Source organism: Plecotus auritus, assembly GCF_963455305.1.
Source record: "Plecotus auritus genome assembly, chromosome: 10".
Lineage (NCBI taxonomy): Eukaryota > Metazoa > Chordata > Mammalia > Chiroptera > Vespertilionidae > Plecotus > Plecotus auritus.
In genome coordinates this window covers 23,979,761-24,007,208 of record NC_137785.1, presented here as the reverse complement: position 1 = coordinate 24,007,208, position 27,448 = coordinate 23,979,761, and the positions used below count along the sequence as shown (strand labels likewise).

At 53.1% G+C, this 27,448-nt stretch overlaps 1 protein-coding gene across 1 annotated transcript in view; it reads right to left on the bottom strand.

The window, feature by feature from the left end:
- CRISPLD2 (cysteine rich secretory protein LCCL domain containing 2) overlaps positions 1–23,374 on the bottom strand; it is a 67,524-nt gene extending 44,150 nt beyond the window's left edge. Inside the window, exons 1-3 of the mRNA XM_080643954.1 lie at positions 23,160–23,374; positions 6,418–6,731; positions 660–778 (exon numbers count right to left, since the gene is read on the bottom strand). Of these exons, the coding sequence (XP_080500080.1) occupies positions 660–778; positions 6,418–6,657 (359 nt within the window). The 5' untranslated portion in view covers positions 6,658–6,731; positions 23,160–23,374. The remainder of the gene's footprint in view (positions 1–659; positions 779–6,417; positions 6,732–23,159) is intronic.
- Positions 23,375–27,448: the final 4,074 nt, after the last annotated feature.

Genomic DNA, 27,448 nt, shown 5'->3' with positions numbered 1-27,448 from the left:
CTTAATTCGTCCAAAGACATTTTCTCCACTTTCTCTGATGAAACCAGCCCCAGCGGGAGGGGACTTTCAGCCGGGCTGCGTGCCTGCATATGTGGCCCAGTTGACTTTGGGGAAGGTCAGGGAATGATATCCAACTGACCACTGTCAAGTGCCTCCCAAGGGCAAGGCGCTGCCAGGCCAGGAGGCCTTGGGGGTTCAGCGATGTGAAGGAGCCCCTCCATGGCCAGACAAGGGGGGCAGTGAGGGACGCCTGCCCACGAGGTGGAACCTGGCTGGGCCTTAAAGAGTGAGCAGGACCCAGACGTGCTGGGGCAGAGGAGATGGTACGGACCCCCACTAAAGGGGCGAACATTCCCATCTTCCCAGCGTGCCCAGCCAGCTCCTTCCTGGCCAGCTGCAACCGCCCAGAAGCCCTTCTGAGGAGACGGAATGGAAAGTCCACGCTCTAGGAACCCCGAGTCTATTGGTCAGCGTCTGGAGTCAGCAATCAGGCTCATATCCATTTTGCCAGTTACTCGGACGTGTCCCCGGGCACAGAGCCTCCGCTTCCCCAGCCGTAAATGACATGGGTGGTCTCCTGCTCTCTTAGTGGGTGATCATGAGGGCTACGTGTGATAATAGCCAGTTCACACGTAAGGGGGGGCCACGGCGGCTCTTACCTGCCCCAGTGCACGGCCAGGTTCTGCCCAATGGACACCAGCAGACTGGTGGGCCCGTGCTCCCAGATGCACTCGTGGGCCCACGCCGCTGCCGACCTCGCCAGGTCTTCATCCCAGGTCTGCAGGGGGAGGAGAGATGGCACCTTCAGAGTCAGGGGTGGGTGTAAGGTCCCAAACTGCTGTGACGCCTCCCGCCGAGGCTCCGGGTGAGCCCGCGGCCGGTTCTGGCCCGTCACTGGTTGCGTGCATATCTCCACGGAGTTCCTCACTCAGCAATGGGAGTGGCAGGTCAGCCAGGGACTCGGAGGAGCCTCATCCACGGCTGCCCTCAGAGCTCCTGCTCCACCTGTAACCTGCCGGGGACCTTCTCTCAGCCTCAGTGTCCTCACCTGTGAAATGGGGGATGAATACGTCCTGCAGAGGGATGGTGGTGATGGTTGCACAACAGTGTGAATGTACTTATAGGTGCTGAACTGTACACTTAAAAATGGCTAAGATGGTAAATTCTGTTATGTATATGTTACCTTTTTTTTAAGTATCAAGAAATGCCTTCCACTTGCCCAGCCCTGCTCCCTTCTGGCATCATGATCCAACCTAAACCAAGGGGGCTGGGGCAGGGGCCTGGGCCAAAGGATCTGCAGACAGGCTCCGCAGCCGGCCCTGCCTCCCAGCTGGCGCCAGGAACACACGTGGCTCCCCAGGAAAGAACAGAGAACAAAGCAAGCGGGTCATTTCTCTTCTGCGGAGGAGCAGACGCCAAGCGGCCCTCCGAGCCCACTGCGAACCAGCTGCTGCACCGCCGCCTCCCAGTCACTGGGCAGATGCGTCTGCTCACGGGCAGGCAGGGCCGTCCCCGCTCCACGTAGCCCCAGCCCCTGGCGCACAGTAGGTGCCCACTGAAAGGCTGTCTGGGCAGAGCCCCCAGGCCTGTCCAGGAACAGGGGCTGCTTAAACCAACTGCGAGGCCCCAGGACGGAATGTCACGAGGCTGTGCTTCCCTCTCCTCCTTCTGTCCTGCTGCCCTTTCCAGCCAAGACTCCTCACATCCGGGGGCAAGTCCTGCCCTAGGGCAGAGCCCCTGGGGACCCGCTTCACACCCCTGACACCCCTCCCATTGATCTGGGCGCCCTCAGATTCATCCCTCGCCAACCGCGCCCCACCTTCAGGGCCACCAAGTTAACGTTTATTTAGTACTTATCATCTCTCCCATGTCCAAGCAAAGCCTGAATGGGGTTGCGGGGGTGGTCAACCCTCCCAGGACCACCCTCAGTCAATGGGTCCAGGCCTGTGGATAAACACACCCACCTCCTGCCTTCAGGAGGGCGACCGCCTGCTGCTCCCTTCACTCAGCAGATCCCGGCAGATCCCACCCCCACCGGGACCCCTGGAGCGCACTCTGAAGTTAGACTTCCTCCCTCCTGTCTCCCGGACTCATGGGTCAGCCCCCAAATAGACCACCTGCACCAAGTCAGTGACTCATTCATCTCCAAGCAGGGGAGAGGTGGGCAGTGGGGATGAGGGCAGCTGGCACACACACAAGACCCCTCTGGAGGTGCCCAGCTGAGGCCATTCCCAGTGTCCAGAGAGGCAGGGCAGAGCCTGGACGGGCACCGGTCCCACCCTGAAGGTCACAGGCTTCTCAGAAGCTCGCTATTTATTCTGTGCACAGCTCAAGAGCGATGTGAACCCTGCTTGCCGTTGGTCTGAGTCCATAGCATTTCCTACAGCTCCGAGGGGAGGGGAGCAGGGAGGGCAAAGATCGAACTGGGCAAAGAGGACTGGCCAGGCGGGACCTCTGGGGGTTAAGGCTTTTGACATTCTGGCTGGAGACACACAGACCCGATGACTGGCCCATAGCAGGACACAGCCACGAGAACCCAGATCTGCCCTCCCTCCACTTGAGGCTGAGCATCCCCATCCTGCCCACCCTGACTCCCACCCTCCTCTTGGCTCCAGCCATGCCTGCCACACAGTAGGACCTCAAAACACTGCTCCCCAGCCCTGGCCAGGAGCTCAGTTGCTTGGAGCATTACCCGTCAGGACACATCTAAGTTGCGGATTCAATCCTGGGTCGGAGCACATATGAGAGGCAACCAATCCATGTTTCTCTCTCACACCTCTCTCTCTCTCTCTCTCTCTCTCTCTCTCTCTTTCTCAAATCAATAGAAACATATCCTCGGGTAAGGATTACAAAAACAAACACACAATGTTCCTATGCAGAGCTGGCAGTCACGGGTCTGGCTGTGTGGTGAGCTGTTGACAACTGACACTATTGATCAGTGTCCTTTCCACGCAGTGTTACATGTCTCGACTATCACCCAGAATAATGCATGCATAAGTAAATGAATGAATGCACGCGTGGATGAATGCACACACAATGAAGCTCACTTCCCCAGCTCACGCCAGCCCTCACAGACCTCCTCCAGTCCCCACCTGCCCCTCCTGCTCCCTACCCCCCACTCAGCCTGTGCTTCCCCAGTGAACGCTTGCCCTCCATCTAGTCCATGTCCCTCCGAAGGAAGACGCAGGTGGACATCCTTCAGCCCTCAAAGGGACGACTCGAGGAAGGGGAAGGGGAAGAATAGGGCAGTGAGATGCACTGGTGAGAGCGTTTGTGTCAGGTGAACCTGGGTATGACACCAGGCTCTGCCCTTGCTGGCTGTGTGACTTTGGGCTAGTGGCTTCACCTCTCTGTGCCTTTGTGTCCCTATCTCTAAATGGGATAATAGTACCTGCTGGAATAGAATTTGGGGGATGACTGAATGAGAGCAGGCATCAAGCCTCGGGTGGGATGCAATGTGGCCCTCAGTAATCAGTACCACCTTTAACTTCCTCAAGCACCTACTATGTGATGAGGCAGTGCTGGGCCCTGTACCTCTGGAGCCGCCATCATCTGAGCACCTTCCACTTGCCAGAGCATTGGCACCATTTTCATTTTTAATTGTCACAACAGCCCTTGAGGTATGTTTTATTTTTCCATTATTGCAGACAAATTAAAACTTGAGGCTAAGGGAAGTTAATTTATGGCACTTGTCTAAGATCACACAGCCAGGAAGTTAGAACTTTAACAACCCAGTCTTATCTGGCTTCCGAGGGGTGTCATCCTGTCTGCATGCTGCACCAAGTCCTGGTCCCACTCTACTAAATGAATAATAGTTACTAAAGTAATAATAGCAAAAGTATAGTTAATGTTTATTTAGTACTTATCATGCATTACCGCATTGACTCCTCCAAACAACCCCTACAAGAAAGGTACTTTTATTGTCACCATTGTGCCGTGAGGAACGATAAACACAGAGAGGCCAAGTAGTCTGCCCAGAGTCACGCAGCCAGCAAGTGGCCGCTACCTAAACCGAGGCAGGCTGGCTTCAGAGCCTGCTCACTTACAAATCCTCAAAACATGTATCTTAACTCTTTGGAACTTTAACCCTCACTCTTCAGTGCTGAGTCTGTTTCAAAGGACTGTGGCTTGAAGCCTCAGCGGGCAGGGCTGAGCAGGAAGCTACATTTTCAAGACACTTTCTCAATCAGTGCTGCTTGTTCGGGACTGGAAATAGGAGCAGATGGGCAGCACTGGGCCTTAGATGCTGGGTGGAGGGGCTGAGCCTTGACTGCCTTCCCTACCAGATGGCCCCTGCACAGAGGCGCCCCTCACAACGCCCCCGAAGGCTCAGCTTCCCTGACAGGCAGGCTATCGAGACCTAAGGACCCAGATCCCAACTCCAATCCTGGAATATCATGATGCTGACAAAGGAAAATGTGGTAGGCTCGTTACAGGCAGTCCAGGAGGCCCGGCCTTGCCTGCTGCCTATCTCAGCTCCCTTCACTGGCCTCAAGTCTTCCATACAACCACTGACAAGCTCAGTGCCGCCAGGAAAAGACCAGCAGAAACCCAGCTTGCTCCAACAGAGGTGGGAGGCAGCCAGGACCCCGGGGCTTGGGGCTCCATAGCTTCAGGCTGAGGAAAATACCGCTCCCTGGGGGCACCACTCGGGGCCTTGGGGTGGGAAGAGCACTGGGTGACCTGTCCAGAGAGAGGTGCAGCGTGTCCTTCCCCGATGGGGACCAAGGTCAAACCCACAGGTCCAGGAAAGGGTGGGGAGGAGTCTGTTTCCAAAGCCCCAAAGAAATCTACCCTAATTTCCTACAGCTTTGACCTTAAGAAAGTCTGCACACGCTGCCCCATGCATTTTGAAAGGGTGCCCGTTCTTCCTCCTAAAATTAGCACAGCCCCTTTGGAATAAATGCCTGGATGATTTTCTTAAGGGAAAAAAGGAATGTTTCATAATGAATTCCCGAAGCCTTGCTCGCAGGCCTCTGCCCGGATGGGTGACCCGTTCATCTGCCCTAAGCTGGCGATGGGCCTCCTAGTGTGGGTTCATACAGGGACAGTGAGGGGCTCACAGGTGCACAGGGGCACGGGACGGTCCCCAACACGAGCGCTACCAAGGTCAGGGCACAAGGCAACATGAAAGCGACCGCTGAGTGGTGGGAGAGGGGAAGAGATCTGGACCGGGGAAGGAGGGCGTGGCATAGGGTGCGGGCTGCAGAGGAGTTGGACAGGGAAAGTGATGCCGGAAAGTGTTCTCGGGGAGGGAGGGGCGGCTGCCCCACGCAGCATCCTCAGAGGACACCCAGAAGACCTCTCTGGCCAAAGCGGAGGGAGAGAAACAAGTCGTCAAGACAGACAGGGCTCCCGAGAGAAGCCTGGGATGCCAAGCAAGAAGCAATTGGGCTCCGTCCTGGGCACAGAGGGCCCTAGAGGCTCCTGAGCAGGAGAAAAGTGAAGATTTAGGAAGCGTAACATGATGGCAGGACTCAGAACGAGCAGATGAGGGCAAGGTGGGCAGTGAAAGCCCCAGGGCTGAGGCTGTCCCTCTAATCAAGGCGAGACAGGAGCAGGATGGGAAGGTGGGGTGGGAAACACGTTTGTGGCTCTCTGCACAGACAAGGAAATCAAGGAGCCAAGAGGTTAAGCAATTTGGCCAGTGCCACAGCCAGGTGGCTGAGAGCACAGGTCCTGGAGTCAGCTGGACTCGGGTTCGAATCTGGCTCTGTCACTGCCAGCTGTGTGACCTTGGGCATCAGTATCCTAATCCATTAAATGGGCAAAATAACCGCACCTATTTCCCAGGGCTGGGGAATGGGAGATGGTACCGACAGGAGTGGAAATGGGTGAGTGAAGGCACGGGGGCGAGATCTGGACCTGGGAGAGCGGGCTGCCCCTTCTGCTCCTAAGTGTGGGGTTTCTCCAGATTCAGAGGGGACCCCCACACTGACCCTTCTCTCCCTTCTCCCTCTCAAAAGACACCTTATCTCACAGACTCGGCCACACCCGCTCAGACAGAGAAGGTGCCGGAGGAAGGCCAAGCCGCCACAGTAACCCCAGTAACGCACACCCCAGGTGTGAGGTCTGCGCTCCGTTGTCACAGGAACCATGGCAGCACAGGATGCTCACAGTGGAAACCGAGGCGCAGGCTGGCTGGGGTCCAGGCCACACAGGTAGGAGGTGGCAGCCCAGCCCCGAGGCCCTCCCGCTCCGTCTTCCGGAAGCCTCAGGGCAGCACGTGAGCTGAGCTCAGGGAGGTGGCAGAGGAGCTGGCGACGAGGCAGCCTCTGCTCACGGGTGCTGTTTGGCGGGGCATCGAGAACAAGGCAGCGGACCCTCTGCCGCCCAGGACCCCAAGCCTGCCCCACAGCAGTGATTGGGGACAAAGCAGAGGGAGCCCAGGCTCCAGGCCCGGGCGTGCAGACTCACCATGTGCTCCATGTTGGAGGCCGGGGGGTGCACCTGGCCCCGCAGCTTGTTGTGAAGCATGAGGATCTCCTCCTGGTCCGACCTGGGGATGGCCCTGCGGGCCCGCGAGTGCGGCTCGTCCTGCCGGTACTTGCTGAGCAGCTTCTCTAAGTGCGTGACGTTGGGCAGGAAAAAGCCTTGGGCTCCACAGACCAGCAGCACCAGCCCCAAGGGGACAAGGCCATTCAGGATGTAGCTCATGGCTCCTCTCCTACAGCCGGAACTGGGGCCACGGGGCGGCCTGGGCTCCTGGGGCAGAGCTGGGTGCCCGAGCTCTGAAAGGAAGCAGAGGGCAGCGGAGGCAGTCGGTCAGCACTAACCAGCTGAGGTGTTGGCTTGAGCAGTGATTGGAGGAGATAGTATTCGCCCCACTTTCCAGATGTGGAAACTGAGGCTCACAAAAGCTGAATAACCCAAGTCCCACCGACAGGAAGTGGCAGAGCTGGGATTCAAGTGGAGGGTTTCCAGCAAGGCAAGCTGGCCGGACTCCACATACGACATCCTGGCACAATCTCTCCTGGACCCAAGTTCTCCTGTCCCATCTTTTCTCATTTCGAGTCAGCATTTCTACTCATTCAGGACTCAGGTGGGTCTATGACTGGATTAAGTTCTAGCCCCTGCTCCCAGTAGAGATGGATAAGGTCATTCACATCGCCAAAGGAGTTGCCCTGAACCAATGCTCCTGGTCCCCGCGAAGGTGGACTCCGTTTGCCAAATGTGGTTAACAGGCACCCCCAGACCCCGCATTGCAGAAGGCTCCTCTTATCACGGCCCACACAGTCGCCAACACTCCAACATGTCACCCAGCCCCAGCCAGGAACCCAGCTGCCTGCTCTGGAGCAGCAAGTCACCTGTCAACATGATCCTCAGAGGAGGTGACAGAGGAAAGAGGGAGGACCTCCAAGGGGGGGCTGTGTACCCCGCTCTCACCCCCGAGCCTGCCTGGCAAACCTGCTCAACAACCAAGCTCATGGTCTACTCCAGACACTGCCAGGCGTTACCCTTCTGGCTGCTAGGTTAGTGGTTCCCACGGGTAATCGGACCCAACGCACACATCAGGATGGTGACCTATTGCAGGTTGACAAAACCAACAGCAATGTGAGGGGACAGAAGAGGGCGGGCTGGGACTCCCCGACCTTCGCAGCACCTTAGCAGAGCTGCACTTCCCAAAGCGCGTTCCTGGACCCCTAACTCTGACACTCGTCAGGGCTGAGGGGCTGTGGGACACATCGCCCCTCTCAGAGAGCCACAGTGCCGACGGCAGGACAGAAAGCTTTCTCACTTTTATTACCCACCCAAGGCCTTGCAGGTCCTTCCTTGCCTTTAGGCTACAAGTCCCTTCTCCCCAGCTAATCCTCTTCCTCACCTTTCTTCCCTGGCACTCGTGTAGGAAGAGCTGTCTTAGTCTTCGAATACACCTACTAGCTTTAAAATCCCAAGGTCCGATTTCATTAGGTGAATTTCCTCTGTGCCTTTTGTTCTTTCTAAAAACTCTTCCTGAGCATCTACATGGACCAGTCACTTCATTCACATCGTTTCCAATCTCAGAACAATCCATCGGGTCGTCTGTCCTCACTCCCATTTTACAGATGAGTAAGCTGAGGCCTCGGGTTGTGACACATCGAGCCCAGGGCTGCTGTACTAGTAAGTGCAGATGCTGAGACTTGACGCCAGGGGTGGTGACTCTGAGGGTCCAGGATTTTCACAACCCTGGCTCCCCTCTCCCTGGAGGCCAGAGGTCTCGCCTCCACTAAAGGCACACAAACTGTGATCCTCCTCCTGGCTGTCGCCTGGTCCGAAAAGACAAGGCAGGGCTTGAGCGAGTGTGTTCATTTACGTCTCTCTTCACCTCTGCGTTCTCCCCAGGGAGAGCTGTCAGTCACCTGATGACCTTCACTGAGCACCTATTTTGTGCTAGATCCCGGGACATGAAGATGAAGAGAACACTGTCCCTGGCCTCAGGGGGCTCCCAGTCCGGCTGGGGAGACAGGCAGGAAAGCCACAGCCCCCATCCCGTGGGACAGGCTGACTTAGGACATCACAGGGAGCTGGAGGGCAGGGCTCCTGGGTGGGAAGGCTGCCGGCCGTGCCTCAGTGCTGACCCACTTGGAACGCTGAAAGGCTTGATCTTCTCACCAAGGCTCAGTAGTGACAACCAGGTGCTCAGCAGTCGTGCTGGCGGGACCGAAAGATGCAGCCAGAGGAGGACACCCTCAGGGGCAGGACACGAGTGGAGCAGGGCGGGGAGGAGCGAGCCTGGAGCCAGAGCCTGGGCAGTAGAGCCGGGGATCCCAGGAGGCAGAGCAGAGGCCAGTTGCTCTGGGAAAGAGGCAGTTCTCATCTCCAACCCTGGAAACTCTCCAGGGTCCTGACGGAGCCTGAGTTTCAGATAAAAATAACCGCCATCTAGAGGGGAGGCCTGGCTCTCTCTGGCATGAGCCACATGTGGCCCCCTCCTGCGGAGTTCCCTCTGGGGCAGAGCCCGGGAACTGCGGGAAGGACTTCTGCGTGCTCACACGCCCCTCTGGGACTCAGCCCAGTAATGCAGAGCCCCTCGGGGTCCCTGATGTCTCTCTCAGGTTAATCACCCCACCATATAAGAGCATTTCCCAGCTGCAGAAGGCCAGGCCGAAGGAGATGCCAAAATACACTGACGCTGGACCAAGACTTGAGACGAAGTGACAGTGAGGACTGACATCACAGCAACACTTATTTGCTTTGCGCTAAAGAGCTGGAGGGGCGGGCACCCCAAAGACGTGAAACAGGAACTGCTTAAATAACTCGACTGGCTCACAGACTGAATCCTGGGTTTGGTTTAAACTGCCAATGGGCACAACCCTAATGGCTAACAGTAGGGCTAATCAGTAAATAAATCATGGAGTGGTCATGGGTAGAACAGTATACAGCAGGTAAAAGGAATGAGCTAGAGCTATGTGAGTGTCAGCATAAATAAAATTCAAAATCATGTTGGGCTTAAAAAAAGCAAGTTGTAGAATACTATGCTCATTGTACCATTTAAGTAAATTTTACAACATAAACCATATTTTGTATATTTTTGGATATACATGGGCATATACACACAAATATTTATATGTATATATTACATACACATATCTGTATGTTTGTACTGTGTACATGTATGTATTTGGATGTGTGTGTGTGTGTGTGTGTGTGTGTTTGTATGATAAAACCAGGACTGAATCAAAAAAAGTTCATGGTGGTGGTGGACTCCAGGGAAAGAGCGAGGGAACTGAGAAGGAGAATGTAGGGACTTCATCTTTATCTTTAATATGTTATTTCTACTTTAAAATCTCAGGCAAATATGGAAGTGCCCACCGCTCTCACTTGAGGTGGACAGGCTGAGTCGGCAGGAGCTGCGAAGCTGTAAGCAAAGCGGGCGTCCTCCAAGGCCGGGCCTGGGTGGGGAACGCGCCCTGTGGACTTGTCTACTTTAAAACAAAGCAAAACACTGGCGCATGAAAGGGCAATGAAACCACTGAGGGTCCCACGTGCATCCTTCTGCCATGTCCCCCGCACAAGCGCAGCCTTATTCCTAAAGAGTCAACAAGCCACCTTCCCTCTGAATAGGAAAGGTCCTTCCGCGAAGGTTCCAACGAGAACTGATAAAGCCTCAGGTGGAGTTTTAGAGTTGGGAGGACCAGGGCGTTTCCTGGAACGTTCCCAGTGGAAGCAAGCAGAAGTGAAATGATTTCTTCAAGCCTTCTCTGCCCTGCCAGTCGCCGGCCTGGGAAAGCCAGACTTGCCCTGGGTCCCACCATCCGTGGCACCAGGCTGGGCGGCGTGTGCAGTATACTGTTGGGCTGGAAAGAGGTTTGGCCTGACTGGGGCTCAGGGTGCCTGGGGGTCCCTGTTGGAGAGGGGCAAAGCCTGAATCTCGATGCTCCTGCTAAGTGTGGGCAGCAGGAGAACACTGATGACTTAAGCAGAAGGAGGGCTGGCGCTCCCTCATGTCTGTCTGCATTCCCAGAGCCCAGCAGGGTGCTGGCACAGAGGAGCGAGCACACGGTTCTGGGCTGGGTTGTGTCTCATATAACTTCCTATGTGGAAGCCCCAACCCCCAGCACCTCAGAATGTGACTGTATTTGGAGATCGGGCCTTTAAAGAGGTGGCGAAGTTAAATGAGGTCATCAGGGTGGGCCCTGATCCAATACAACTGGTGTCCTTATAAGAAGAGGAGGTTGGGACACAGACACACACAGAGGGAAGACCGTGGGAGAACACAGGCAGAAGACGGCCATCTGCAAGCCACGGAGAGAGGCCTCAGAAGGAATCCCTCTGACACCTTGATCTCGGACTTGCAGACTCCAGAACTATATGAGAAAATAAAAGTCTGTTCTTTAATCTCCCCAGTCCGGGGTCCTTGGTTACAGCAGCCCTACCAAACTGACCTGAGCATCAGACGAATGGATGACAGGGTCATGTTCCAAATACCCTGCTGGCCACTATATGGAAGGAGGCAAGGCGGGAACAGAGAGGCAAATGAGGAGGCAAGGCGAGGGTCTGGCTGGGACCTGCAGTGACAGTCAGCCCACTTCACAGGCAATGCCAGCACCTTGGCCTGTTCTGACCATTCAGCTTCCGCTGCCCAAACAGCTCAATCAGAACTTGGGGCCAAGCACTTCAGTCCCTTTTCCATTTACAATTTTTTTTTTTAATAAAAAGCTTTTTACAAATGAGACATACCCATTGTCCAAGACTGCCTGGAGCTTTCCAATGACAAGTACACGTTCCCCACCAGGGAGGCTGGCAGGGGCCTTAAGAGGGAGACCTACTGTGTGCCAATTGCTGCATTTCTTAATTCACCTCCCAAAGTCTCAGAGGTTTGGGTTCCACTATCCCATTTTAGAGATGAGGAGACTGAGGCCTCTGGTGTTTAAGGAATCCATCCAAGGTCATACACCTACCCAGCGAAAACCTGGGTTGGAACACAGCTCCATCTGACCTCAAAACCCTTTCTTACTGCCACTCCATGGATTTCCTGTCACCACCCAGGCAGGAGAGGGGCCCCACCAACCCTCTCTTCCTCTGCAATCCTCTTCGCCTTCCTCTGCCTCCTGGGCAGACTGCTGGGCTCAGTGGAGCTGAGGCAGTGGGCCCCGGGGCAGACGGTGGCTCTGTTGATGAGAAGGCACCAATGTGTCATCCCCAGGGGATTTCAGTCACATCATGGTGACATTTCACCAAAACATGCCCCTGTTATTGGGCTTGGAACCCTGCCAACCTCCATCTGCTAACCAGCCTTTGACTCAAGTGTGGCCAGCTGACCTCTGACCCCAGGCATTGATGCGTACTCTTTGTAGAGCGCTTTCCAACTGCTGAGGTCCCAGCTGTTTTCCTAACTTCCTGGAGGAGCTCGAACTTTGGTACCCGGACAGCACGGCCCACACTCTTCTGCCCCACCAACTCTCCTAGGGTTGCCAAAGTGGCGTGGGGGGCAGGCCCCTCCAAAGGCATTTTCTAGAGAAACCCTCTTCAGCGTTTTGACATCCCGGGCCTCATGCCACCCCTGGAAACATCTGCCGTGGACATTTCCAAGATACGGAAGAAATGCTCTCTGGAAGATCTTGTTCTTTTTCGCCAAAGTTGCACATTGCAGCCCAGCAGGTCTGCGGGCATGATTAAGCAGACCACAGATATGATAAAGACACCAAGGTCTCATGGGGACATCCTAGACATCAGGCCACTGGAGAGGTGGGGAGGGACCAACAAGGCTTTCAAACCCTGGGGCCGGCAGGGGGACCCACACCTGGTGACTGAAGTCACAGGAGGCAGATTCCTGCAGCATGGCCCGGAGCGCTCAAGGGCTTTGATCTCTGCTGCTTTCAACCCCGTTTTACAGAAAGCATGTACTGGGGGGAAGGGGAAGCTGGGGGGAGGTCAATGCAGGGGGGAAAAAGGAGACATATGTACTACTATTTGTAATACTTCAAACAATTTAAATAAATAAATAAATAAAATAAAATAAAATAAAAAAAAGAAAACACAACTCAGTCCAGGAGACACTGTCTGGTGTTTGGGAGATTGTGTAGCTAGTGGAACCACGACTCAAATCGAGCTTTCTGAAAGCTTGGGGAGCTCTCCACAGCACAATGCCCCTCCCACCTGGCCAAGGCTCTATGGGCACCTAGGGGTCAGCAGATCTTCGTGTTCCCAGTCTAGCAAAGGGTCTCCTTGACGGTGACCTCCTGGGTGACGCCACCACCAGATTCAACCCTCAGAAGCGAGAAAAGGAACATGGTTTAAGTCCGATGCGTCATCTCGCCCGGCAGCCTTTGCCTGTGTTTAGGAAAGTCTGCCAGAAAGATGAATCTTAGGACCGAGTCTGTCAGCCCTCAGCTCCGAGACTGTGCCAAGTTCTCTGCTTTTGCACATGCTGTTCCCACAGCTCATCCTGTGACCCCAACAGGCCCCCTCCGCCAGCCCAAGCTAGGCAGATTAATTCCTGATCCTCACTTAAGATTCAACTCAGGGTCACCGCTTAATCATGCCTGCAGACCTGTTGGCTCATTCACAGCTGAATCACCAATGTCTGCCAAGCTGGTGTTCAATAAATATTTATGGAATGAATGTGTGGCTCTCCTCTTCCTCCCGAGATCAGAAGAGCCGTATAAACAATACACATGATGTTGGCTTCTTCATTATGGCCTGAAGCTTGGGCTCTCCGGGACCAGAGACCTGGGTTCAATGTCTGACACTGCCCCTCACTAGCTGTGTGACCTTGGACGTGGCATGTAGCTTCTCGGGGCTCCAGTGTCTGAATCTATATGGTAGAGGAGAATTGCAGGACTTGTCAGACTTTGGCAAACAAGACCAGCAGGTCTATAGCGTGATTGAGCTCTAGGAGGCTTTGGGGAGGCAGTGACTCTTCAGGTGAATCTACACCAATGAGCAGGGATTAATCTGCCCGGCCTGGGCAGAGGGAGGGGCAGGTTAGGGTCCAGGGATGAGCTGTGGAGTGAGGAATGAAGGAGAGATAAACATGACCATGTTAGCTATGTACTGTACAACTAACAGTGTTAGCTATGATGATGATGATGATGGTGCTACATGCCCCGCAGACACGCTGTTTGAAGGGATTCTTAGAAGGTTGACGTTACTAGTAATAATGCAGAATGCAGCAAAGAAGACTCCTCCCTCTTCCCCACATTATTTCAGAGCCCACCTCTGCCTTGAGAGGAAATTTAACTTTTTTTGTTGTTGTTAAACCTTACCCAAGGATATTTTTCCATTGATTTTTAGAGAGAGTGGAAAGGAGGGGAAGAGACAGAGAGAAACGTCCATGTGAGGGATACACATCAATTGGTTGCCTCCTGAGCACGCACATGCCCCAAACTGGGGCCGGGGATTGAGCCTGCAACCAAGGTACATGCCCTTGACTGGAATCAAACCCAGAACCCTTCAGTCCACAGGCTGACGCTCTATCCACTGAGCCAAAGCGGCCAGGGCCGAAATCTAACTTTTAAAAATCCTATTAAATGTCTAATGCTTGTGAAGCAGAGGAGAGAACCTCCCCTAAATTTAAAACACACTTTATTTAGCACATGCAGGCATGGCCACTTTCCCCACCTTCTGGGGAAGCAGGTGTCAAGATGTCACAAATCAGGTCTACAGCACTGATGTTGACCAAATGGCCAGGAACCATCGGTACAGAAGTATGTGGTAATTCATGCTGATGCCAATGACCCAGCTCAGATGCCACGGCTGCCATGGAGCTCTGTCTCCTTCCAGGGCTCAGTCTTAGCTGGGTGAACTGGCCCCTGGATGCCCGAGAATTCACCAGCCTGCACCGCATTTGTTCACACTGTTTACCTCGGCAGCTAGACTATGTGCTTCTTGAGGGCTGGAATCAGTGGTGTGCTAGTAAATGTTTAACAACCAATGCTCAAAAATAAACTTCGTTTAACCCACCCTTATTTGTAGTGTTTGCCAATTGCCCTGGTATAAATGCTCCCGCCATGGCCCATTTCGAGCAAGCAACAGGAGGTACTGAACATGGGGTTTCTGCAAAGACTTGCGCTAGCACACCAAATAACCTCAAGTGCAGAGATAACAGTAAAGTAAAAATTTAGGATATGATAAGTTTTGAGTATTTATTACCTTTCTTTTAAATATGATTTATTTAACTGTAAGTTTATGTAAGTCAACATTTAATGATGGTTGTTTAACTGGCTCATGACCTTTCTGAAACTTTAACTAGGGAGCTGGCCCCAGCACGCCACTGGCTGGCAGTGAGCCTTGTTCAATTTCAAGTTCCAGCAGGGATTCAATGCTCAAGGAACAGTCATCACCAATAACCCAGCCGAAGCGCAATGAGTGTGGACTAAGCAGCTTCTACTCTCAGCTTCTCATGCTCATTCTCTCCACAGATTAATGGGGTCACTGCGATTATGAGCCCTATGATGCTGATGAGGAGACTGAGGCTCAAACCGGATAAGCAACTTGCTCGTGGGCACACAGAAGGCCTGTGGACAGGGCCGATGCATGTCACACTCTGTCTGCTTACCGATCCTGGCTCGTCCAGGCCGTGGTCCCCCAAATATCAGGGCAGTTCTAGCCTCCAGCCCCATGTCAGCCAGACTCATTCAGTAAGACACCCCACCCACAGGACAGCAGCTAACCCCAAAGGCACAAAGAAGAACTCGACATTCGAGCAAGGCCAAGCACAGATCAGAGTCGTACCCACAAACCGCCCAGAAATCCCAGGAATGAAGTGGTGGCTGGGAGGAGGGACGAGGACTCCCCAGCAAGCACGTCTTGGGCAGATCCCAGGACTGGGCAGAACCTCTCAGGAAGAGCGTCTGGGTCAGCACCAGACACCCGGGGGTGGGGTGGCAGGCGATCTGGTTAGTTTTCCTGAAACCCTTCTCCACAGAATTAGGGCTGGACGGGAGGAAACAGGCACCCTGGATTCCCCACAACCAAGGACAGATGGACAGCAGTCCACTTGGTTTGAGAGAAAACCCACCCCAGGCGCCTTTTTTCCTCCTCAGTCCCTTTGGCAAAGGATACTTTCTTATGGGATATATATTGAACAAGAACAATATACAAGAAGGAAACTCATCCCACAGACACTTAATCTACTTTGTGCAAAAAAAGAACTAAAAACCGGGTGCATTCAACTCAAGCCAAGAGAATATATCAAGGAAGCCACTCTCTAGTGTCTGGATAATAAATCAATATGGTCTTAAACTACCCAGCCAGGACTCCAGGGCCCTTGCTCTTTTCTTGCAGGTGTGTGGATGTTTGCTTGGGAACAACGCTCTCAGCAAAGCTGTGGATAAACAGCAGAAAATGCCATCTCCACAGGACAAGACATCCAGGACTGCCAGAGGTGTGTGGAAAGCATGGCCACTGGCTCAGACCTGGGTTTGAATCCTGGCTCCACCTCAAAGAGCTGGCCCGAAGGACCCTTCACCTCCAATTCCTCATGTGGCACAAGAGGCCCGGGGTGTCTTCCTCTAGAGGAGGGAGGAAGCGAAGATTACTAAAATAGTGGTTCAGCCCTGGCCGCTTTGGCTCAGTGGATAGAGCGTCGGCCTGCGAACTGAAGGGTCCCGGGTTCAATTCCAGTCAAGGGCACATGCCTGGGTTGCGGGCTTGATCCCTCGTAGGGGGCGTGCAGGAGGCAGCTGATCAATGAATCTCTCTCATCATTGATGTTTCTATCTCTCTATCCCTCTCCCTTCCTCTTTGAAATCAATTTTAAAAATACATATATTTTTAAAAAGTTTAAAATAGTGGTTCTAAAAAGCCCAACAACAGGGTCCTTGGACCTAGCAGTGTTTACGGACTGTTTCTCTCCCTTGTCTCCTGGGTGAATCCGGGCATCCCAGATCATCTCTGCTCCACCTCCAGGGCGGCAGCACCTGGCCCAGCCGCTTGCCTGAAATGCATGATCCCCTGGCACTGGGTGGTATCTGCCAGGAGGAGTCACGGCCACTGGGTGTGAACCGAGCTCATAGACACAAGCTCAGGAATCCTATAGCACCAGGCTATGGACTCTCCACACCGCTCTGCCGGTGAAGATCCCCAGGGCAAACCCTCGGGTGGCCACGGAGTCCTAGGGATATGCAAGGGAACAAGACAGGCCGCTCTTGGGAAGGGAAGGAGACACAACAGCCACTAAATAAAGACACGAGAAAAGCAGCCCTGGGAATGGGGCAGGGGAGCTAGCGGGGGCCGGGGTAGGGACCACTCTGGCCAGGATGGACAGTGGGAGTCCCGCTGAGGTCTCAAGGAAAGGGAACTCCAGGCAGCAGGAACAGTGAGGACAAAGGCTTAGAGTGGTCACAGGACTGAGGGGTCTCAGCATGACGCAGGACAGGCGGAAAGAGGGACAAATGGGGTCACAGAGGCAGGTGGAACAGGTGGCCAGGGGCCTTGAAGGCCATGACAAGGAGTTTTGATTTTGCTTTAAATGCAAAGACAAGCATGGGAGTGGAGGAAGAAGCTGATGGTGACAGGGTCTGGTTTATGATTTGAAAACCCGTCAGCATGCACCAAGGTAGACAAAGCTCACAGACATAGCGCTGAACAAAAGAAGCCAGACTCCAGTGATGACACATGCATGGTGCCTTATGTGAGGTTCAAAACCAGGAAACCAACCTAGGTGGCAGGGGGAGGTGGGAGGGACTGGTCAGGCCTGCAGCTTGATCTGGGATCCTAGCATGTACATATATGCACTTCGAAAAAAATGCATCTGCCAGTACAGAAATGAACGTGCGGTCCTCTCTCTGGCTTCTGTTTGAAGGATGGACCAAGAGCAACGTGAGTGGCTGCAAGGGGAGCACCATTATGCAAGAGAGAACCCTCCAGGATTCTCCCCAGGAGTCTCGGAGCTGAGACGAGTCTGGAGCCTGGCCTCCGGCAGGACAGCGCTTCAAAGTGAACTGGCTTGCTGGAGCCCCGATAAAGCCCTGCGGCTGGCCGGGGCTGCCCACTTGGACCAGACACCCACTCTCCCAGACAGGGCCCAGTTCATCCCACGTCTGAGAGGGCACTTTGTCCAGCAATGCCAACGCTGAAAATATCTCCAGTCCCAGCGAAGCCCAGGTCTTGAAGGTTTCTGGGAATAAACAACGTTTTCAGCTGCCCTGCGCTTCTGCCCGGAGAACAGACTGGCTGTGTTGGGAGCTGGTTTGGGGCAGGAGGGAGGGAGGGGGTGGCAGCAGATAATACACGTACACGCATATATATTTTAAATGGTATCCCGGAAACAACTCATTCTTCCCGAGGGCACATCCAGGGCTACAGATAGATGTCCTTCGCGAGCTCCTGTGCACACAGGGACACTCTATATGCTGGGAAGGAAGATGCCGGCAGCCTCAGACACGTGCGCAGGCCCCAGCAAGAGTGCCCCAAGCTGAGCATTTTTCCGGGAGAAAGACTTATGGATCCGCCGACAACTTGTTCTCAAGGGGCTCCTGACTCTGGCGCTCACTTTAGCTCCCAAGCCACTCGCTGCTTTCTCGCCATGTGACTTCTCTCTGTCACACCAGGCCCCATAAGCAGAACCCTCCGCACAGCTTCCCATCTACCCACCCACCAGTTCCCCCCTCCCACCTGTGTCAGGCCTCCGGCAAAGTCTTCATCTGCTTTCTAGGGCTGTAGGTCTCACATTTGAGTCTGCACCAGAAAGTGCTGGGAGCCTCAGTAAAACACAGATTACTGGTCACACTGATTCAGGAGGTCTGGGGAGCGGCCTGGGAATCTGCATTTCTGATGAGTTCCCATGTGTTGCTGTGCCCCGCCAACTTGAGTGGGACCCCCTTTGAGAACTGCTACTGCAGATTGTACCAGCCTCTCAAACCTCCTCAGGCCCACCTTAATCCAGGAGTTCCCAAACTGTACCCTTGGCACACCCTCTTCCCAATCTTGTCCAGCTTCACTGTCTACTTGTACAGGCACATATTTTATGTTTTTATTCAACTTGGCCCACTCTAAGGGTTCAAAAACGTTTACTTATAAAAGGTAGCTTTCCTTCTCCGCCACTTGCAGAGAACTTGACCACTTCTGCCTTGAACGGAAGCAGGAATCAAATTAAACACAATGAAAACAGAACAAAGTGAGACCTCCCAGCTGAGCCCTGATACTGGCCAGAGACTGTCGTAGAGAATGCTCTCTTTGTTGGGAAGGGAGTTGTTGGGGGGGAGGGGAATATTAGGGACTGAGGGTACCACCTGAAACCTTGGCCTTGCAGGAACAGTCCTGGATGGGTGAGCTTTGCTGATGGGTCTGTGCCAACACTCAGTCACCTAGGGGACCAGCCGGGATGGGATTCTCACAATTTGGGGGACACTACTCATCCCACAGTGATCTGTTCTCCAGTGAAAACACCACCTGTTACACTCCTATGCCCCGCAGCCGGTGGCAGGGAATCCAGACTCACTAGAGCTCCCCCCACTGGCAGGGCAGACCCTTGCTGTTCCTTAATCTGGCCCTGAACTCAGCCACTCAGAACGTCTTGTCTTCCTCCACGGGTGCCAGGCCTTCTCCTACCTCCGGGCCTTTGCACACACACTTGGTACCTCCACTTGGGGCACCCTCACCAGCACCCCACCCACTATCACCTTTCCCTGCCAGAGAACACTGCTTCTTTGGTCTAGAAAGATTTCTCAGGCTCTGATCAAGTCAGCTGGATGCCAGCTACAGAGTTCCGGGTGGGCTTTTCCCAGTCCGAAAGAACGCTGGGGCAGGGTCCATCCCAGGACCACTTGACTGCAAGTAAAATGGAAGCTCGAACCCTGGCTTGTAGGCCTCAGCTGGTTGAGCATCGTCCTGTGTACTGAAAGGTCACCCACTCAATTCCCAGTCAGGGCACATGCCCAGGATGGGCGTTTGGTCCCAGGTCAGATTGTGTACAGGAGGCAACTGACTGATGTTTCTCTCTCTCTCTCCCTCTCCCTTCCTCTCTCTTGAAAATCAATTAAAAAAAAAAAAAAACATTAAAGAAACGGAAGCTCGATTCTTTTTCCGGCTTGGGATATTGTCATTCTGCATTCATAATGGAACACAATCCAGACATTCAGATTGAAAATGTGGGATTTCATAATTTATAATATTTATTAAATGATGATCCAAAAGTTGCATAATCCTCTCCTTCCCCTCCGAATCTGTGGTTTCTGTCTAAGCTGACACAGCACTTGAGACAATGAAGAAGATAAATCTCCTTCAGGCTGAATCACGAGAGACGGTCTGTCCTCACAGTCTTGAAAGGGGGTGTCTGTGTGTGAGTGCCCACAGTGGCACAGCCTGGGGTACAAAGCCAGGTGCTACTGTGACCCTGGGTGGAATGCCAACACTTCCCCCAAAACACCCGGATGCCAGATTTTCCTGCACCCATGGCAGAGGGCCTTGACCAATGCTGAAATGAGAGGACCTGAGTTGATGCTTCTTTAAGAAGGGAGTCAAGAAAAGAGAACATGGTTCCTCAATATGTTCACATGACCCAGCAATTCCACTCCAGGTGTTTAAAATAGGTGTTTAAACAAAAACATGTACACAAATGTTCAGTGCAGCATCATTCACAATAGTCAACATGTAGAAACATCCCAAACTTCCATCAACGGAAGAATGGAGAAACAAAATGCAGTCTAGCCATACAATGGAATATTACTCAACCATAAAAAAGAATGAAGCCCTGACACACCACAACATGGATGAACCTGGACAACATCATACTAAGTGAAAGAACCCAGTCACAGAGGGCCACATGTGTATGAAATGTCAAGAATAATAAATCCATAGAGCCAGAAGGTAGAGCAGTAGTTACCTGAGGCTGGGGAGGAGAGGAAGGGGAGTGACTGCTGATAATGACTATGAGGTCTCCTTTTGGGGTAATGAAAACGTTCTGGAATTAGATAGTGGTGACGTTGGCACAACATTGTGAGTGCACTAAATGTCACTGATCTGTACACTTTAGAATGGTTAATAGGGGAGCTTTTATGTTTATGCCTATTTTACCACAATAAAACCACTTTTTTCCAAGGGAAAGAGAGAGAAAAAGGGGCATGGCTGTCCCTACCAACCACCACCCAGATCTGCCCGGCCCTCCCTGTTCCAGAATAAAGCATGTTCCATATGAGGGGCTCCAGACCCCCGTCCCATGGAGGTCTGAGAATCTCTTCAGCTCAAGGAGCTGAAGATGAAATGAAACGATGCCTGTGTTGTACTTTCCTTTCTTGACAAGCCATCAGCCCCTTTGAGTGATGCTGGGTTTACACATCTGGGACTGATCAAAAACCAGTGAGTTTGCAAAAGAAAAAAGGGAAAAAAGCCTCGTAGGTTGGGAGCAAGCAGACACAGAGGCACCTCCATACATAGTAAATTATACTGGTGACAGAGAAAAGAAATGTTCCAGGTCCCGCAAGGCCAAAGGGGTCAGTGCTGGGGGTCCTGCCTCTGAAAGCCAGTTTTCAAATGCAACTGACTAAAGGCAACTGAGTCAAGGCCGGATAGCCCGCGTGGGGTCTTTGAGGGAGGGATGAAATGTGGGAGCTCCCGGAGGCCTCGAGCTCTTCTCCCAGGGCTCCGTTCCCGCCCCAGCCAGCCAGCTCTTCTCTCCCGTCTGGAAACAGGACTGTGGGAGCCAGTGTGGACCTGAGTCTGGGGCAGGGCTCTCTGCGCTGATAGCAGTACCTGTAGGCAGAGTGCGGCCCAAGCCCCCTTGTCAGTGTGTCCCCTCTCCAGACCCACCTCTAACCCAGGCAGGGGCCTCGATCCCACATGGCAGGAGAAACCCGACGAGCAGCAAGTGGCTCCCCATTGGATGAGCATGTTCTTTCAGAACCTGGGCAGGACCCACCAGGATGGCAGCTCTCCCCTGCCCTGGCTGTGTCCTGCTGGGCACATGCCTTAATCACTCCAAGCCCCAAATTTCCTCCTGGTCAAAAGGAGGACGGGCCAGTGCCCACCTCATAAAAAAGTCAGTGAGATCATCCATGCAAAACCCTGGGCATGGCTGGCCCATAGTGCTGGGTAGATGTCAGGCTGGTATGATTATAAATGTTATTACTACTATTCCAACTCCTACATCTTAAGAGACTCTGTAAAAATCAAAGTGACCCTCTTCATTCTCCTCCCAGGGAGCAGTGTCAGGGACTTGAGGCTTGGGATCAACCTGGCTGACAGCGGCTTTACCTGGAGCCCCTCCCAGACAAAACAACACCTGTGTGGAGGTCAGGCCCAGAGGTGGAGTTAGGGGTTGGGCAGAGAATTATCTTGAAGGAGGCAGGACCCAGCGGTTGAGTGGGGTCTGCAGCTAGACAGACCTGGGGGTGACAGCATGGCACACCTGCTAGGGGACCTTGGCATGCACTTCACCTCTTTGAGCCTTGGTTTTCTCATCTGTGAAATGGACATCAAGAGGCCTGCTACCCAGGTGTGTTGCAGGGATGATAATACAGGTAAAGTGCAGGGCCTCATACCTGTCACACTAGCAGTACAGCTCCCGTATCTTCCGCTCCTCCCATGTGAAAATAGTCAGATCAGAGGCAGAAGTCGAAAGGCAGGTACACAAAACACAAAGAGCCCTTTCAGTCTATTTGGGGAAGGGGGCCTGCCCCTTGTCTTTTTCTGCAGACCCTGTCAGACTTTACACCCTAGATGCCCTGACCCAGCTGGGAAAGGTGGCTCACCCTATTCTGCCAGAATAAGGGGCTCAAATGCTCACGGTAAAAACTCACAAACCTACTCTGTATTGCAAGGCAAGCTGGGTGTTTGCACAGGCCCCCCAGTTGCTTCTTTTGACCAGAGCAGCTACTCACCTTTTGGCTAAAAGATGCCCAGTTCAAGTTAGACTTCACTGAGCAGGCATCGGCTAAGCCCTTTCTGGCCTGTCCACCAGCCTAGCACTTGACAAGGGAGGCTCTGGGTATGCCCCCATGAGGGGCTGGCCCTGGTTCTGTCCATCCAGGGCAGCCCATCTCCCCGGACTGCAGAACCAAGCCCCAGCTCTCAGCAGAATCCTCTCCACACAAGGGGTTTATGCAGATGCCCACTCCAGCGGAAGGTACCCAGGAACGCTGACGTGCCCCAGCCCTGGAGCCATCCACGGCCATCGGCCATCAGGAGCGTTGGAGGCAGACAGAGCTGGGTTTCAGCCCTGGCTCTGCCTGGACAACTCACTTCACCTCTCTAATCCCCAGTGTCTTCATCTAAAATATGAGAAGAGGAAGGCTACCTAGAGGTTTGTTGCAATTGTAACAACATTAAGGGGTGTGGTCCTGTAAACTGTGGAGCAAAATGCACACACCGTCAGTATCACCCCCGCATCCTCATGTGTATAGACACGTTCAACCTCCTGCCACCTCCACCCTACCAGCTTTCCATTGACGGACGCCCCGCGTGTACACAGGAGCACAACAAATGCTAGCGAACTGCACAGGACAGCAAGGGCACACAGCCTCCAGGAGCACGGATCTGCAGCCAGGCTGGCTTTGAGTACCGGCTTTCTCCCTCTCTGGCTGTGGTCTTGGGCAACAGACTTGCCCTCGACTAGCCTCAGTTTCTCCAGCTGTGATTCGGCAAGCCCTGAGCCCGGTTCTGGAATGCGGGTAGACGCTCGGTTTGGTGCTTGCACACGGTAAGCCCTGAGAGCTGGCATCTGCGCTGGATACTTCAACTCGGAGATTACGGAATGGATCAAAGCTTGGAGAGAGGAAAGGAATCCAAGTCACACTTACCGATCTGGGCTCCAATCACCAGCTCGTAGGCGTCTCCCGCGTTGTGCAGCGGCGGCAGCGGCAGCGACGGCGACAGCGGCGGTGGCAGCGGCAGCACGGGCACAGCGGGACAGGCCGGTCACAGGACACCGGGCACCCTGGCAGCCGAAGGAAGCTGTGGATTCGGGGACCCAGAGCGCGGCTTCTTGTATGCTGCCCCTTAGCCCGGAGGCCACGCCCCCCAGGGGCCGGCGGAGCTGATAGGGCCGCACCCCGCCCCTCAGGCTCCGCCCCAGCCCGCCCCTCCCTGCGAGCCCCGCGAGCCCCACCAGCGTCCAGGACCACCCGCACCCTAAGAGCTCGTTTTGAGAAGAGGACGCGCTCAGTTTCCTCATCGTGACCATAAAAGTATCGGTTCCATTGAGGACTCACTAGGAGCCCGGCGCGGAGCCAAGCACTTTCCACTAGAGGTTTGCAAATTTACCAAAATGCCTTCTCTACTGGAAAATGGGAATAGGGAGGTGACCTCCCGGGATTGTACGAATAAAATCCGGAAGGGCGTGGGCTCCGTAAACTGTGGCGCAGAATACACACTTGCTATATTTACTCCCATCCTCTGCACATGGGTAGAACTTCACGCACGCCACCCCGACTCAATGTCAATGTCTCTGTCTCTGCCTCTCTGTCTTCTCTCCCCGTGTTTGTCTCCTCTCTGTCTCTGTCTCTCGTTCCCTCCCTTCCTCACTCCCTCCCTCTTTCTCGCTCTCTCTTCTCAAAGTGCAAATGAAGAAACGAAGACTAGGAGATGATACTGGATGAGGAAAGTAAAACCCCTCACCCATGTTCTAGGCTAAGTGCCTTTACCTTCATTATCCAAATACATGTTCACAGGAATCCAGTGAGATGGAAATTATCCCATTTCACAGATTTAGCAACTGAGGCCTGGAGAAGAGAGTCCCACAGCTAGGGGGCAGCAGCACAGGTTCAAACTCTGCTCTTACTACGGTAACAAAACAATTTGGAGCCAAGAAGAAATAGCCTTTGAAGCATGTAAGCCCAAGGTGGATAAACAAGGCTGGAGAAGCTGAAGGGCTCCCTCTCTGTGCTCCCCACTCAGTCACATAGCCTGTCCCCCTGCTGCATGAAGACATTGGAATCAGCTCATTCATCACTCATACCTTTGCCACTCCCATTGAATCACCCGCACCAGCCCCTGTGCTATGCAGCGGTGAGCAGGCTCAGATAAGACCCCTCTGGGATCTCAGGGCCTGGGGCACCAGATGGGTCAGAGCTTACAGGGGAATACAGATGGAGAACGCCTGGGGCAGGGATGAGGGAAGATGCCTCCGTGACTGGTGGGGCATGTGTGACATGGATTCAGAAAGCCGGAAACTCTTGCCTAAGATTTTGGTGCAGCTCAAATGCAGATAAAGAATAATGTAGACATCCTCTGTTACCTTTTTATCATTTCTTTTACTTTTCTTTTCTTCTCTCAGTTTTTGAAACATTCTCAGCTTGACATTCAATCATTCAATACTTATCAAGCACCTATGTACTGGGCTCTGTTCTAAGCATCGATATATTCAGGGGTGAACCAACTTGTTTGAGAACAGTCCTCACTTTGACAAAGGGCAAACCTTGTACTATTAACAGATGCCTTTCAGGTACCCAGCCCCATATGTAGCATCCTGTCCACCCACAACAATCCTCTGAGGCTGTAATCGTCAGGAAACTGAGCACAGAGGGTGTAAGTAACTTTCCCCAGGCCACAGAGCTCCCAAGTGGAGGAACCGGGATTTGAACTCACACTCCTGCCCACTGAACTGCCACCACCTTGTGTACCATTAAACTTTGGGTACAGCCTGGCCCATGTGGCTCAGTAATTGAGCATCAATCAGGAGGTCATCGTTCGATTCCCAGTTGGGGCATATGCCTGAGTTGCAGGCTCAATCCCCAGTAGGGGGCATGCAGGAAGCAGCTGATCAATGATTCTCTCTCATCATTGATATTTCTATCTCTCCCTCTCCTTTCCTCTCTGAAATCAATAAAAATCTATTTTAAAAAAATTTAAAGAGTTACAAAAATAAAATAAAACAGAAAAGAACTAGCATTAGTCCTGGAAGGGTGCCCAGCATCCTGGCAGTACCATGTATTTCCCCCTCTCACTATAGGGGTCCCTTCCTTCTCCCTCTGTAGCCAGGCCTGAAATATTCACACTCTAACTCGGACCTCCACCTCCTTAATGATGCTTTTTATGGCAACTCTGCAGGCTCCTTGCTGACCCAGGATAGCTCTGCAGACACTCTTCCCACTGGCAGAGCTGCAACCTGAGGGCACCTAAACAATGTCGTTCTCCGGCCAGGCTCCCAACTCCCCTCTGGCCTGGCAGCCACCGCTCTAGCACCCTGCACACAACAGAACCTTCCAGACCCCCACCCACTTCTCTCCCTCAGTTTCTTCTTGCCTCTCCCTCTGTGGTCTTCTCCTCATCTGCCTCACTGCTTCTGTCTACCCCGCTGAGCCTCCCTGGCCTGGCATCTGGCTATGCCCACCCCTGCCTGCTGACTTCAGCAAGCACTTACATGTGCCAGGCGCTGTACTGGGGGCTTCACTAGCAGCGGCCTGTGAGCCTCTCACAACCCAGTGAGGGAAGTGGCTACTGTTGGCCTTGTTTTCTACATGGGGAAACTGAGGCTCAGGCAGGTGAAGATACTTGCCCAGTGTCACTTGGCTACTGAGAGATGGGGTTGGGACTCCAACTCAGACAGTCCAAGCCCACTGCCCATGATCTTGACCTCTAAACCAGATGTCCTGAAGGGATTAGGGCGTTTGGGTTTGCTGTAGTGTGAACCCATTGGACATTTCTGAGATATTTCATATCTCTCTTTAATAGCCCAGTTGGGCTAGCATTTCTCAAATGGGATGTGATGGTTATTACTGCTGTGTAACAAATTATTCCTAAACATAGCAGCTTCAGACAACCACTCTACTTTGATGATAATTTTGTAGGTCAGGAATTTGGGACAGGCCCAGTTGGATGCTTCTTCCTTGGGGGTCTCTCACGAGGCTGCAGTCAGATATTGGGTGGGGCTGCAGACATCCCAAAGCTGGACTGAGCTGGGCATCCGAGCTGGTTCACCCATGTGGGGGGCGGGGGTGCGTGACCTTTTATGACCTGTCACTGGAAATCATAGAGTATCACTCTGCCATACCCTTGGTCAAATCACAGAGTCTGCCTAGGGTCAAAGGAGAGAGGACACTTCTCAACAGGTAGAGATCAAAGGATTTGTAGACAAGATACATAAAAACACATAGCTCAGTGCCTGGCATGGAGCACTCAATAAAAGACAATTCATCCTTCATGGGGGCCAAGTTAGTCCAGTGGAAGGAGCACTATTTTTGCATCTAGACAGATGAGTTTGAATCCTAACTCCACCAGCCACCAGCTGTTCAAGTGACCTGACCCCTCTGAGCTACAATTGCCTCCCAGGCGGGATCACCGTAGGGGCAGACTGAGTCCATATTGTCTGGAACCAGTTGGGCTGGGTTCCCATCCTAGCTTCTCCACTTCCAAGCTGTTGGCCTTGTGTTCGGCTCCCCATCTGTAAAATGGCAATGGCCTCTTTCTCCCCCAGGCTGTTATTAAAATATTAAATGGTTTATATACAGGAAATAACTAGAAAAATTAGAATAATACCTGCACATAGCAAGTATTAGTTAATATCATTGTTAATAGAGCCAACAGAATAAAGACACAGAAAAGTTTAACTTTAATCAATTTTTCCATCACTGTGTAATCTTAGATTTCCAAAAATTAACATTTGACTTGGAATAAGATGGTGTGTCATGGGCAACATCGGCTCCTGGGAGGTCCTGAATGGGAAAGGACCAAGATGCTCCCAAGAATCTTCATGGGAAGGGACTGGCCACGGATATCCTTGGAAATCCCAGCAAAGGGATTTCCCTGTTTGCTTCCCAGGCAGGAATTAAGTAATGGAGAGTTTGAGACGAAGAGAAAGGTCCTTCTGAAGAACCATAATGAAGCCCAACCTGAATAAAGGAACATGTGGGCCTGGTCATGACCTCCTAGAGAGGTTCCACCCCTCTGCCAACTGCTCTTTCGAAACCAAGGTGGGCTGACGGCAGGACCACACACGTTGAGTGCAGAATGGTGGGGCTGCACCAGGTGCTCTGAAGGTTTACTCATTTGAAGCAAAGATCAAGGTCTTTCTTTCCTGTCTCAATGTGGTTGTCACAGGGCTGGTATCACTCTGCCATACCCTTGATCAAATCACGGAGTCTGCCTAGGG